Genomic DNA, 13,749 nt, shown 5'->3' with positions numbered 1-13,749 from the left:
GACCGTCGGGTACATTTTTAACAGCAACGAGCCCCGCTTCGATTTGAGCGGAGGAACGAAACATGCTGGTACGGAGCCACTATTAATACTCCATACCTACATAGTACTTCGTATGTAGTCGCCTCATCCAGCAACAAACAAATGAAGGTCGATGCTAGTTCTGGGACAGAGGGTGGATATTGCGGTTGCTGTGCCGGACGTTTGCTCATGTGATTCGATCTTTAACCTACACTTCATCACATCAGAAGAATGAGATGTAAATATTGACAGAGCCGGAGGTTTGGGATTTAATCACGCAGCACCACGCAGAGGTCTGGATTTTAGCGGGGTTTCTCGCTCATACGCCGGACCAGTATTGAGTGATTATTGGTGTTTGATCACAGAGTAATGTCTCACAAGACATCGACATCTTCCACTACCAGGCAAAATAGTTGTCCAACCCATCAATGATTTTGAACCGGGTTATATCAACAAACCTCGCTGTGTTGAGAAGATATTTTTATGATGGGTGTTTATGATGTGCCAAAGCTGCAGCTGAGAGGGACGGTAATCCAGTACGTATAAGACAGAGGAAGTGTAGGACATCAAATCATCAAATCGCTGAATTCCTTCAAAAGTTGTCGTTAACGCCAAGACTCTTTTTCTCGACACCGTCTCGAATTTGTCTCACAACCCTAGGCGCTTGGTTTGATCTCATTGAGCCGCTCAAGCGTGGCGCTCCGAGTGGCTGCAGGGGCAAGGATCTGCGACACGAGGTTGAGACGCGCTTGCCGTCTGAATGCTTGTGACAGCATTTTGACATGGCGATAAGCTCATGATATTTTTATTGATTTGGTATGAACGGAAGTATACTTAACGCTCTGGTTGACAAATTCGAGATGTCTTTTCTGGGAACAGCCTTGTCGACCTCGTATGTCGAATGTGGAAGAAAGTTGCGAATGCACGGGCCACATCGCTTCCTTGCGGTTCCTCATCCAGCACACAACCAGGAATTAAAGAGGGTAGCTTCCCACGAACATCAACTTGCGGGATGAATGGTTTCCCGTTGTGGAAATCGGCACCGCGCGCTCCAGTGCCCTGTCTCCAAGCTCAGACGAACTCGTTTCGAAGATCAATGATGACAGGCCGAACCACCCGACTAGCCTTGGATCCGGGATGATGAGACGAAAGTTATTCACCCCTGCTTTAAGCTCGGGCGGACCCCAGAAACGGGTCGTCGCGGGAGGCCAAGCTAACACCCCTTTTTTTGTTAGCTGTTTGGCTTGACGCTTCGGCTTTACCAACCTACGCGAACCACCATACCAGAAGTTGTTAGTTCGCATCTGGCGGCCCCTTGAAACCTCACTGGCATACTCCTTTCCTTGTTCTCCAGACAACAACGTTGTTGTTGCGGGGTTACACCCCGACGCGCCCGGGAACATTTGTCCCCGAAGCAGTCGGGCGTCGAGGGGACGCCTCGGTATCATGTCAGACACTAGCGATGAGTGCGTAGCTCGATTTGAGAAGAACGAAGCCGTTTGTTGCAAGGCACAAAGTCTGTTTAGCAGCGCTTCCCAGCGGTTCATCTTAATCCACCGGCCCTCGGCAACAACCGCGGTCAAGCTTCGAAAGCCTTGCCAGGTTTACAGAGACAATCCTCGCCTCGGATCACTCCTTTCCCCATCTCCTGTTTCTGTCAACATCGGACGGACCTCCGATCCGGGGGAGTAAATCAGGCAGGGGCGAAGAAGAAAAACAAGGAGGTTCTCGGCAGGGCCCGAAGTCCTGGCGACGCCAAACCAATCCCGGCTTTCTGCGGCATGAGGGATGCCCCCTCATGGGATTGAACACGGCTTGGTGTTTCTAATCCGCACTGCGGGACTGCCCTTCGCCTCTGCCTTTGGGGTGCCCACTTGCTGTTTGACCTAACCGCCGGTATGATCGCCATTAGGGACTGCTTGACGAGAGCCAAGTTCCTGGGTTGTGCCATCGGGCGTTACGCTCATCATGATCCGCAGACATGATTGCCCCGGGAGAACCTTTGTTGTATATAATCTCGGGCGTGTCTTCTGTGACACCTGGTCCTGAAGCTTTTGGCCAACAAGTTGTTCGCCTTCCATTCTTTTCTGTGTGCCTAGTTCTGTGAACTTTCACTTCGTTTCTACGTTCTTTATTCCTATTTCGCTTTCTCTTACCGCCCGGTCGGTTTTTGTTTCTCGACGTTCAACCTGTTGAATCTTTCCCAACATGTATGCCAAATTCACCATCCTCTCGGCCCTGGTGGCCTTGTCCGAGGCCCGCTTCGGCCAGGAGGGAACCGTCCAAGGCCTCATCTCGGCCCTGAGTGGCTTCGGCAACCCCGGCCAGGCCGCCACGCTTGCCGGTGCCAGCCCCGGTGTCCTCCTCGGCGGCGCCAATGCTTGCGATAAGGTACGTCCAGCTGCTCTCCTCATGTTGGCGTGAACCGATACTAATTATCCTCCCTTGCGTTAGCTCGAACTGGCCGACCAAATCGTCTCAACCCTCGGCAACGACCCCGCCGTCATCGCCGCCGCAGCGGCCCTCGTCGCCGCCGAGAAGAACTTCAACCCCTTTGCGGCCGCCATCCCCACCATCTGCTCCGATGCTAACCTCCCGGCTACCCCTGAGCTCCGCGGGATTGTCCCGTTGGTTGATCCTGCTGTTGTCGGCTCAGATACTGAGAATGCGAACTCGGCTTCGTCTCTGACAAATCCTTTTGTCGCGGATGGACTGAGCCAGGCTGATGTCGCTGCCGCTAACGGCTTCAGCAACTTTACCGCCCAGGGGTCTGATGGGACCACTGCGGCCCCGCCTGCTGGTGGTGCTGCCGGCGGTGGTGCCGCCAATGGTGGTGCTGCTGCCGGTGGTGCTGCTGGTGTTGGTGCTGATGCGGGTGCGGGTGCTGGTGCTGGGAATGCAACTGTCGGTGCTGGTGCTGGCAATGTGACTGTTGGCTGCGGAGCGGGGGTTCAGACTTTGACTACTGTCGTTGTCGTAGCCCCTACTACAACTGCCGCAGCTGGTAACAACGGCAATGGCAACGGTAAGGGTAACGGAAAGGGTAAAGGCAAAGGTAAAGGCAAAGACAACGGCAACAATGGCAACAACAACAACAACAACAACGGTAACGGCAATGCTAACGGCAACAACGACAACAACGCCGGCAACAACGGCAACGCCGGCAACAACGGCAACGCCGGCAACAACGGCAACGCCGGCAACGCCGCCGCGGGCGTCGACTTTGGCACATGCGACCCCACAATCCAATTCACCGGCGGTCTCGGCGGGCGTCCGGCAACGGAATTCACCTTCCAGTCCAACGACGCCGCCATCGCCGCCAACCAGCAGGAGGCGCTCAACCCCAACATCATCACCAACCGCATCTGTGACGAGCTGACCAACATCTGCAATGCCAACCAGGCGGCTAAGGATGTGTGCACTGATGCGCAGGCGCAGATCCAGGCGTTGGGTACGCGTGATCAGACTACGGCGGATGCTTGGAATGCGCTTGTTGCTGCTTAGGTATAGCTGTCTAGCTATCGAGATGTGTCTTGGGTGGTGGGAGTGGATAAGGGGCGGGTGTGCATTTGTTTGTTGTGAATGAGTGAGTGTATGAGTGGGTGTATGGTTTGGCGTTGGAGTTATTGGGGTAAGAAGCAGATTCGGTTGCTCCTCTGAAATGGGGACACAAACATGAGTTAAAATTTACTGCTTCTCGGATACTTTCTGGATACTTCTTTTGATGTTTTTGAGTTTTGCAATCCATTGTCCCTGAATAAGTGTCAACGTTCGCCTTGATTGCTAATAACTCCGACTTTATGATATGTCCCCGGCATTGTGACTGCACATTCATTCCGAATGAGGACGTTTAACCTCCTGAACGAACAAGGTTACTTCCAGGGTCTGACACCCGAGCAAACTGCTGACTGTTCTCGATTTCCAATCTGCCCAAGTTACTATCCCGGACCCCACGGAGCGAGCGCAAAATATAGCCTCATTCGACCTCCCAAGACCACATTCGGAAGCGTATCCGAAACCGAGAGGAGGATGCGACAGAGGGAGTCCAACAGCGGCAACATACCGCACGCTTCAAAGTCACCGCAGATGGGCGAATGGATTTCCGATGATACGCTGCTCGGCTGAAAGATTCCGGTTGGTGGGCTTAGTTACCCTGTTTGGCAACAAGCTGTTCGTTTAAATGTGGCAGAAAGGGAGGTCGTTGGGGAAGTGGGGGATGGGACGGCCAGGAACTTGGGCGGGCGATGGCGTCATCTGTGGACGGGATGGAATGGTTAATAATTGACGGGAATCACGGCTGGGGATGTTGGGGGCCGCGGGAGAATAACATTGATAATCGAGGGATCAGAGCTTGGGGTTGTGGCATGCTTAACGCAACTTGGTATGGGCACCTAGGCGGCGCAACCAACCAAGGCGATGACATCGCCGGCATAGTCGAGAAAGTCGGCGCCAATGTCTACGAGTTCCGTCCCGGTGATCGCGTGGGGGCCTTTCATGAGATGCTCACGCCGCATGGGAGCTATGCCGAGTATGCGATTGCGTGGCAGCATATGACGTTTCATATCCCTAATGAAACGACTTTTGAGGGTTTGTTATCCTTCTGTCTTTCCCTGCCCTTTCTGTTCCACCCCCCCAACCACGAGGCAACTCCTCGAAAATTATACCGCTGGCTGACTATCCCGGCGAGTAACAGAAGCCGCCACCATCCCCCTAGCAGCCATGACAGCAGCAGTAGCCCTCTACCTCCGCCTATCCCTCCCCTCCCCTTGGTCCGCCACCGCCGAACAACAACCCCCCACGTCCACCACGCCCACACCCCTAATCATCTACGGCGCCTCCTCCGCCGTCGGGATCTACGCCACGCAACTCGCCCTGCGCAGCGGCATCCACCCCTTGCTCTGCGTCGCTGGTCGCGCGAGCGATTATGTAGCCGGGTTCTTGGACAGTAGCCGGGGGGATGTGGTTGTTGATTATCGACAGGGGGATGAGAAGGTTGTGGAGGGGTTGGTGAGGGAGTTGGAGAAGTATCGTGGGGATGGGGGGGGGGATGTGGTGCCGGTGTTGGTGCTGGATGCTGTGTCGGAGGGCGGGACGATTAAAAATATTGGGAGGGTGCTTGAGCGGGTTGGGGGTGGTAGTGTGGAGGGTAGCAAAGGAAAAGGGAAGGTCACGCTGGTGTTGAGCGGGGCGGACGAGAAGTTGCCGGAAGGGGTGGAGAGGAGTAACACGTCGGTGGGGCAAGTGCATAAGGCGGCTAAGGACTTTGGGTTTGTGTATTTTCGATACTTTGCGAGAGGGTTGCGCGAGGGTTGGTTTAAACCGCAGCGATTTGAGGTGGTGCCTGGGGGGTTAGCTGGGATTCAGGGCGCATTGGAGAAGCTGAAGGATGGGAAGGCGAGCGCAGTGAAATATGTGTTTCGAATCGGGGAAACGGAGAGGTGAAGGGTTTGGAGGAGTAGAACAGTCGGATGGATGAGTCGACGGATTATACGTCAACGGGTGATGGAGCACTTCTCAACGTTAGTACAAATGTACTATGTATTAATCAGCCCGGGCATATCTACCAGTCGCTCAGGCGCTATATGTGAGCAAGCCGACCCAGACGACACACCCTAACCATACCAGCCCCTTAATCCCACAGCTTAATCTCCCCCTTCGCGCCCGCTGTGAACACCTTGCTAGTTTCCTGCTCCGACCACGCGACACAGTTGACAGACCCGCCGGCGCTGTCAACCGCAATCTTGCTGTACATCTTGCATGTCTTAAAGTCCCAAAAGCAGACGCCGCCGGTCGTGTCGCCCGAGACAACAAACTGCCCATCGGGACTGCACGTGAGGCCGATCGCGCTGCCGGCCGTGTTGTGCCCGCGCCATGCCTTCTTGCGGTTTTGCCGGAACTTGTCGGACCCAGACGAGTAGGCCACGATGGAGTTGTCGCTACATTGGTAGAGGACATATTTCCCGCTGGGATGTTGTGCCGATTTTGTAAGTGCGAACATGTCGGGTTCGCTACATCAGTTAGCACAACGTGTCTGTGTTTGGGAAGACTATGGAGGGCAACATACCTGATCGTCTTGATCTCGACTGGAATACCATATTCCCACACCCTGAGCGACCGGTCATCCGAAGTGGACATGAACCGACGGTTCTCGTCGATAAACTCAAGCGTATTGATGGCGCCCAAGTGATGATCGTACTCCTGTACCGTCTCGTTGCCCGCGCGGCTGTCGTACTGCAAGATGCGGTTGTCCGACAGACCCGCCAAGAACTCGTGCCCGTTCTCGGCACCTGGGTTGAACTTGATGACATGTGGCGTCTTGCCGCAGTTGAAGCGGTTGACACACTGGCCCGTTTCGGTATCCCACAACCGTATGCGCCTGTCAAAGCCGCCAGACAGAAACCTTGTCCCCTCGCTATTGAACGACAAATCCGTGACCGCCTTGTTGTGTCCCGCAAAGCTCCGTAGCACCTCCTTCCCGCGGTACACATCCCATATCTTGACCACCCCATCCGCCGCGCCAGTCAAACCCAAATGACTCGACCGAGGGAACAGCTGCAAAGCCGTAATCGGCTTCCCATGCGGCCGCCACGTATGCACCAGCTTCTTCGGGATGTAATTCGCAATACTCCCCACCTCCTTGGTCAACGAAAAATCCAAATCCTGCGGCACATGCATATACGTGCGCCCCAGATAATCGTGTTCGCTCGACCCCAAAAACGACGTCGTCTCATCCCCCAGCTCCTCCACCTCCTGCCTCCTAGCCAACGCCGGAGCCGGTGCGCTCACCACCGTCCCGCTCTGCACCACATCATCCTCACCATCCTCCTCCACAATCTCATACTCCTCATCACTCCCCAACTCCGCCTCATCCTCCACCTCCAACACCTCATATCGTTCCCGTTGATACCGCGCCCACGGCCCAACATACGCATTATCCCCATCCGCCACCGTCGCGTTTCCCTTCCCCTCTCTCCCCGCCCGTATCCGTCTCTGTATCTCCTTCTGTTCCCGATTCGTCATCCCCTCCCTCTCTGGCCCACCACCAGCGCCCGAAGGCCCCGCCCGCTCGACAGCGCGGTGCTTAGCGCGAAAGGTATGTTCCGAGATGTACGTTTCTTCGGCGTGGCCGGTCAAGACATTCTTGCGTTTGCCGAGGGCTTGGGTCGGCGTGGCGTTGGTGGAGGAGGCATTGCGGAAGGGGTTGGCGGGGCCGAGACGCGTGCGCGAGAGGTCGGCGCCGGTGTACGGGACTACGGCATGGTCGGGGGTTTGGGTTTCGCGCACGATGAGGGCGTCTTTGACGGTGAGGTTGGGGGGGTAGTCGCCGAAGTCGGGCATTGTGAGGTTAGCACGCAGCGGTGTCGACTCGGTTGTGCAGATTTTCGAGGCGGAAAAGATTGCGTTAGAATTATCGAGTCGATTTGTGGGTTGGGTTGCGGTTGCGACGGGGGCGATGGAGGTCCAGGGGCGGCGACAGATTGTTGAACGGTTTGAGATGCGAAGTCGATAAATAGAGTGATGCTTTGGTTAGACATTATTTTGTCTGCAACCTTGATGGAAGCTGCGGCTTGGCGCTGATGCACGAGCCACATGGCATGCGAACAAGCTTTCCCCAACAACGCTTGGTATCCGTACGTACAATGTTTCATTTCACGGGACGATATAATTTCGTTTTAAATCCCAAGGGCGAAGGAAAGCAATCATCCGAATAAGCTGGGAAGGGTGTCAAGATTGTACGTTCAACAAAAATAACCCATGAGAACGCAACCCTGTCTTGACAATAGTAAAGTAGGTAGTTTAGTGTACAATAAAGCGAGCTATTGACCCGGAAACTAACACGTCCAACGCCGCAGAAAACCCCGGCCCTCGTCGACGCCGAATCCAGAAAGAAAGGAGAAAAGGACATCCCGTCATGCCGCCCCGACATACTGAGCGAGCCCCTCCGATTCTCTCCGCATCTTTGCGAAGCCGGTTAGGGGTTACCCATTAGGACCGGAAAGGAGTCGAAACCATCCCTGCTATCTTGCTGACCTCATTGAAACATTCATTACCCGCCGTGGTGTCATCTTTCAACATGTAGCTCGTATCCATGCCCGTTCGCCATTATCCACACTCCACCCCCCCGCCAGAGCCTGTCTATATATGCCGCCGTAAGGTTCGTGTATCGCGCAGCCGGCAATGTTGCAAACGCTGAGGATGAGGAATCCACCAGCAGCGTGCCACATCGCAGCTCGTGAAAACGCCTCTATTAGTGAGCCTCGTCCCTGATAAGGGCGACGATCATACTGTAGAGGTAGAAAAAGAAGAGGATGAGATGGAACCCAAGTTTGGTGAATGATTCCTGCCATCGCATTAGCTCTCCATCTGATGACTCTTAGCTTATAGTGTTTGCTCGTACCCTCTTGTGCACATTAAGCTTCCGGAAGATCTCCGTGGCGTCCAAAAGGTGGGTATTGTCGACGATCCTAAGTCTGTCAGTATCCCACACCTGCTATCGAGCTCCATCCGGGGTTTACGCACTTCTTCGCATTGTAACCCAGAAGTGGCAGGTTGATGATCAACGCGACCCAGTATCCGTTGATCAGGAACAGGAAGGTGAGGAACCCATGGACAGCGACTTCGGGGATGATGTAGGTGTTGAGGCGGTTGCAGAGATCGATAGGGTTGATGTAGTCACTGTGAAAAATTAACATGTCAGCCTCGCAGCCTCAAACACACCAACAAGTATAGCAGTCATAGCGTTTGCTCGGGACATTCGGGCGTTCGCATTCTACATCTAGTAACCTCAAATAAAAGGGTATTCGAGATTTTCTCACCATTCCAGATCGCTGTACATGATGGTGAAGAACACCTGGAGGAAGAGGTTGACCGCATTTATGATGACGGCAAACAGGTATAACCACGCCTCGCCCGACATTGTGTTTGTTTGTTCGGATGAAAACTCGGCACTTAGTTTTACTCGGCTGTTTCGAAATCGGGGCAAAGCAGTGCCACCGTCAACTCAGACTAAGCTGTACGTCGTTTGCGAAACGATGACGATTGTAGAGTGTCGCGTTGTAACCGGGCCGGTCGCGAGGACGGAGATGGTATGTACTTGAAGAGCGGGTTGCGTCGGTGTGGGTTGGCCGAAATTTAGGGTGTGCGGGAGCTGCACCGGGGGCTGGATACAATTTTGCGATCGGTGATGAGGGAATGGGAAAGGAGAAAGGAGGTGCAGGAAGCTCGACACACGTGGAGAGAGGCTGTGGAGAGGATTCTCAAGCTTGTTGCCGGGCGGTGGTTGGTGGTTGGCAGGCAGTGCCGAAAATGATGCAAGTGGGGCGCTATCTGCCTGGGTTCTTTCTATCTGGTCCAAGCTTCCCGCATGTCAGCAGGGGACACAAATGGAATCCCAAAAGTGGGTCGCGGAAGCGAGAAGTGATCATCACCAGCACAGCTTAGCTTACTACCTATCTTTGTAGCTGCTCAAGCTACTTAAACATTAACTAGAAACCCAGTATCTTCAAGTTATACGTCTATTTGTACCTCGCTCAATTTCCCTACTGCCTTTAGTTTGGAGGGCGGGCTGCGCAGGTGAAATCTAGATAAGGAAGTATCAAGATCTAGTCGCAAAACTTTACATCCAAGTATCACATAATCGCATAGTCGCAAACTTTACAGATAGGGAGAAGATGAACAAGTTAACAACTGCGGATTCAACAAACTGGCCTCCTAGCTAGTCCCATTAGTTTCAGGAGTGACTGGCATGGGGACCGGACCGCCAGGCGAGTCAGCTTGCCGAGCTGTGAGAATCTCCACTCCCGTCTCTGTCACCAGAAGGGTGTGCTCTGTGAATCGGTTAGCGGATGGCGGACAAACGGGTTCATAAGTTCACACGTACCAAACTGGGCCGTCTTCTTCCCGTCGATCGTGGTGCTCGTCCAATTATCCGGCCATGTTACATCCCTGTATTTTCCCAGCGCAATCATGGGCTCAATAGTGAAAGTCATGCCCGGCTTGCACTCGCCAACAGCTTTGTTCTTGGCGTAGTGCGGAATGTTCGGCGGGCAGTGGAAGATGCTGTTAATGCCGTGACCGACGTAAGTGCGGATGACACTGCACCCCTTGGTCTTGGCGTGCGCCTCGATGACATTACCGAACTCGCGGAACAGTGTGCCGGGCTTAACAAGCTTAATAGCCTCCTCCAAGCACTCACGCGCTGCCTCAGTGACACGGACCGTGTCTGGGTCAGCCTTGGCCCGGTCGCCCACATAGTATGTTTCATTGAGGTCGCCGTGGTACCCTTCATGGTACAGTGTAACGTCGAGGTTGACAATATCGCCGTCGAGCAGGATGCGCTTGTCGGGTATCCCGTGGCAGATGACTTCGTTCACCGAGGTGCAGACGGATTTGGGGAAGTGATTGTAGTTGAGGGGTGATGGGTAGGACTATTGATGGATGGTCAGCTATAGCAGGGACCCGCGCTGAGCTGAAGTGTGCTTACATTCCGCTCAATGCAAGCATTGTGCACAATCTCGTCGATCTCGTCGGTCGTGATGCCCGGTCGAAGCGCTGCGGCGGCGATATCGAGAACCTCTCTCGCAAGGCGGCACACCTTGCGCATACCCTCCTGAGCCTTCTCGTCGAGCTGTTGGATCTTGTTCGCCCGGACAAATGATCGACCGGATTTGGGGATGCCATCTTCGGCGTAGTCGGGGTGCGGTATCGACTTCGGGATCTCGCGCTTCGCCGACAGCGGGTAGACTGGGCGGAGCGGCCCGGTAAAGTTGAAGGTTGGGAACGGATTGTAGTAACCGGTTTCTGGATCTGGTTCAGACACGACCTTAGGAGTAAAGATGTGGCTTAAAATACTGTTCTCTTGCTTATGGACATTCTTGTGCGTGCCCTAGAAGCTAAGAATTAGCATGCGGCCAGAGATTGGACAAAGCCAGCCGACCCGAGGGGTCATCAAGGCGTCGGCGTACCCAGTTTTTCTTGAAGCAGTCCTGCGAGCAGAAATAGCTGTCCTTGATGCCAAGACTAAGACATTTTGGGCACTGCAATGCGGAAGCCTCGTTCTCGCAATCGACACCAAGACATGTCCTCTTCGTAGGTGGTTCTTCGGCCATGGTGGATGGATCGCGGGGTAGGTGAGGCAGGGTTAGGTCGTATATCTAGGAATCGGGGAAAACAAGGTTTCAAGATTCCGGAAAGGTGGGAATGGCCGCGATCCAGTGGAAATATACGTAATGATCAACCCCAAAGCACTGTCAGTTGCTCAACAGGCGACTAACCACTACTATCGGTGGATAAGTCGAGGCACAGGTTGGCGGGGCCTACTCCGAAATATTTTTGGAGGGCAGGGGATTGTGGGGCTGAAACAGCCTGTTCCTCCGGTCAGCGGGAAGGGAAAAAGTGGGTCCGTCCGATCCTAGCCGATGTGAGTCCGCTGTTGGTCTCAGGACCCTTCCTTGGGGTCTTTTGGCCAAGAGCAACCGTCATTTTTCAACTCATCAACGCCGGCGTCTTCCAATTTTTTAACCCATATAAGCATTTCGCAATGGGAAAACCACAAAAAATTGTGGTAATTGGGGCCGGCCCAGTCGGCTCTCTGGCTGCATTATACGCAGCCAATCGTGGGGACAATGTTGAAATTTACGAGCTCCGAAGTGGTGAGTGTTTAACAGACACTGTACAAAATCATTGGTGGCTGGCTATGTGAATCCGTTGGTGTTGGTGTAAGTGCGTTACAGCTCGTCCGACTAACGGCATGGACAGATCTTCGAGATCCCTCAACGACACCCCTCAATTTCACCAAATCCATCAATTTAGCATTATCGGAGCGTGGCATCAATGCCATGCGCCATGCGGGCCAACCCAAGTTGATCGAGCATGTCATGGGGGCTACAATTCCCATGCGTGGGCGTATGATTCATGGGAGGCGGGCAAATGGGGATCTTTATGAAGAATCCCAGGAGTATGATGTGCATGGTCGGGTATGTGATTTGCTAACTGGCCCCCTTGTCAAAGCTGACATTCATTCCAGGCCATCCTCGCGGTTGACCGGGGCCGTCTTAATGAGCGCCTCTTGGATATCTTGGAGGAGATGCCAAACGTGACATTTTTCTTTAACCACAAACTCACAGGGGCAGATTTCCGGAACAACAAGGCTTGGTTTGAGGTCCGAGATGACCCAGCCAAGAAGCAAGAGACTCGGGAAATCGAGGCACGCTTTGATTTCATGATTGGCGCAGACGGCGCCCACTCGGCGGTTAGGTACCATATGATGAAGTACACTAGGATGGACTACCAACAAGTGTACATTGACACCATGTGGTGCGAGTTCCAGATCCAGCCGAGGACGCCGAGCTCGGATGACATTACGGAGTCCAAGTTTTTGATTTCACCAAATCACCTTCACATATGGCCCGGCAAGGAATTCATGTTTATTGCCATTCCGAGCGATGTAAGTTGACACATCCAGTTACCACCACCGCCATTTCTCCAGACTCACTTATCCAGGACGGTTCTTTTACCTGTACCCTATTCGCCCCTGCTTCCTTGTACGAAGAGCTCGAATCCGACACAACAGGCGTTTCCATCCCTCCTTTCTTCGACAAACACTTCCCCGGCGTGACCGAGCTGATCCCACCCTCCGAACTGATCGCCTCCTTCCGCCGCAACCCCCACCTCCCACTCATCTCCATCAAGTGCAAGCCACACCACTTTGGCTCCTCCGCAATTATCCTCGGCGACGCCGCCCATGCTATGGTTCCTTTCTACGGGCAGGGAATGAACGCCGGGTTGGAAGATGTCCGGATCCTGTTTGACATTTTGGATAAACACTCACGCATGGACGAGCTCAGCCCTGACGCAGACCGCAGCGCCTCACGGGCGCATGCCCTCGCCGAGTACACCGCGGTGCGTGTGCCCGACGCCCATGCCATCAACGACCTGGCGCTGCAAAATTACGTCGAGATGCGCGCCTCGGTGCTGTCGCCGGTCTACAGGCTGCGCAAGTTTCTCGAGGAGGCCCTGTCCAAGTATCTCCCATCCCTCGGCTGGCAGACTAAGTACGCGCGTGTGTCGTTTGGCAATGAGCGGTACTCGGAGGTCGTGGCTCGGAGTGAGCACCAAGGTAAAATGCTAGTGCGTGGGTTTGTGGGGTTGTTGGGGGCACCTATCCTGGCCGGAGGAATCGTCCTGTTCTGGCGGTACAGGAGGGTCATGGATGTCGGCCTGAGGGCTGCGTTCGGGTCGGTCGATTCGTTCGTGGAACTCATGATGATGAACTAATCTGTGGGAGGTTATGGTTGTGGGGAAGGGCGGAGACAGGCGCTGCCATGTTCTTCCCAGTGTTTGTATTATTTTTGGATATTACAGGATTATGCTACCCCACGTCATCCTTAGTGTCTCAAGCCTTCCAGTTTTGTTTGCCATCATCGACGAGGACGGTGGCGGGTTGGTCCTAATTACATCTTAGGTCTTTTTTTGTTTTTTTTCGTCATTTATTTGGGTACTCCAAACTGAGGGATATAGGGAGGACAGATGAAGAAAGATGAGGAATAAGCAACCATCAAAGCACCCCCCCCCCACCATATTCCCCTCAACGAATGGCAGCAAAAAAGGGGGAAAAAAACAAAGTAACAAGGGATGTTACCACGCTCTAAAACCGCAGCAGCCTATCGCCACTGATGATATCGCCAATTTTCCGTTGGACTTTGTCAAACGTCATCGCACCACATGCCTCAC

The 13,749-nt window shown here is 53.9% G+C and overlaps 5 protein-coding genes across 5 annotated transcripts; 3 read left to right on the top strand and 2 right to left on the bottom strand.

Moving 5' to 3' along the window:
• Nucleotides 1-2,226: 2,226 nt before the first annotated feature.
• Nucleotides 2,227-3,522, top strand: C8A04DRAFT_15640 (uncharacterized protein; the record flags this gene model as incomplete). Its single annotated transcript, XM_062778563.1, has 3 exons — nucleotides 2,227-2,409; nucleotides 2,473-2,905; nucleotides 3,020-3,522. The coding sequence occupies 3 exons, from the start codon at nucleotides 2,227-2,229 to the stop codon at nucleotides 3,520-3,522; spliced, it is 1,119 nt and encodes a 372-aa protein (XP_062633067.1).
• An 860-nt stretch (nucleotides 3,523-4,382) lies between these two features.
• C8A04DRAFT_40529 (alcohol dehydrogenase-like protein) lies at nucleotides 4,383-5,460 on the top strand (the record flags this gene model as incomplete). The annotated part of the gene is made up of 2 exons (XM_062784978.1): nucleotides 4,383-4,605; nucleotides 4,712-5,460. The coding sequence occupies 2 exons, from the start codon at nucleotides 4,383-4,385 to the stop codon at nucleotides 5,458-5,460; spliced, it is 972 nt and encodes a 323-aa protein (XP_062633066.1).
• A 187-nt stretch (nucleotides 5,461-5,647) lies between these two features.
• On the bottom strand, nucleotides 5,648-8,935 carry C8A04DRAFT_40528 (WD40-repeat-containing domain protein; the record flags this gene model as incomplete). The annotated part of the gene is made up of 5 exons (XM_062784977.1): nucleotides 5,648-6,026; nucleotides 6,083-7,313; nucleotides 8,137-8,150; nucleotides 8,539-8,694; nucleotides 8,835-8,935. The coding sequence occupies 5 exons, from the start codon at nucleotides 8,933-8,935 to the stop codon at nucleotides 5,648-5,650; spliced, it is 1,881 nt and encodes a 626-aa protein (XP_062633065.1).
• Nucleotides 8,936-9,729: 794 nt separating this feature from the next.
• On the bottom strand, nucleotides 9,730-11,126 carry C8A04DRAFT_40527 (uncharacterized protein; the record flags this gene model as incomplete). Its single annotated transcript, XM_062784976.1, has 4 exons — nucleotides 9,730-9,845; nucleotides 9,899-10,445; nucleotides 10,502-10,903; nucleotides 10,983-11,126. 4 exons carry the CDS (start codon nucleotides 11,124-11,126, stop codon nucleotides 9,730-9,732), a joined length of 1,209 nt encoding a protein of 402 aa, XP_062633064.1.
• A 431-nt stretch (nucleotides 11,127-11,557) lies between these two features.
• On the top strand, nucleotides 11,558-13,293 carry C8A04DRAFT_15633 (58d3c67e-d0f5-4bee-9d0c-65e06c15a9e6; the record flags this gene model as incomplete). The annotated part of the gene is made up of 4 exons (XM_062778560.1): nucleotides 11,558-11,669; nucleotides 11,776-11,993; nucleotides 12,044-12,463; nucleotides 12,520-13,293. 4 exons carry the CDS (start codon nucleotides 11,558-11,560, stop codon nucleotides 13,291-13,293), a joined length of 1,524 nt encoding a protein of 507 aa, XP_062633063.1.
• Between the last annotated feature and the right edge of the window lie 456 nt (nucleotides 13,294-13,749).

The sequence above is a fragment of the Dichotomopilus funicola genome (genome assembly GCF_033296635.1).
Source record: "Dichotomopilus funicola strain CBS 141.50 unplaced genomic scaffold C8A04scaffold_100, whole genome shotgun sequence".
Taxonomy (NCBI): Eukaryota; Fungi; Ascomycota; class Sordariomycetes; order Sordariales; family Chaetomiaceae; genus Dichotomopilus; species Dichotomopilus funicola.
Note: the sequence above shows the minus strand (reverse complement) of the source record. Positions and strands in the feature narration are given on the sequence as shown.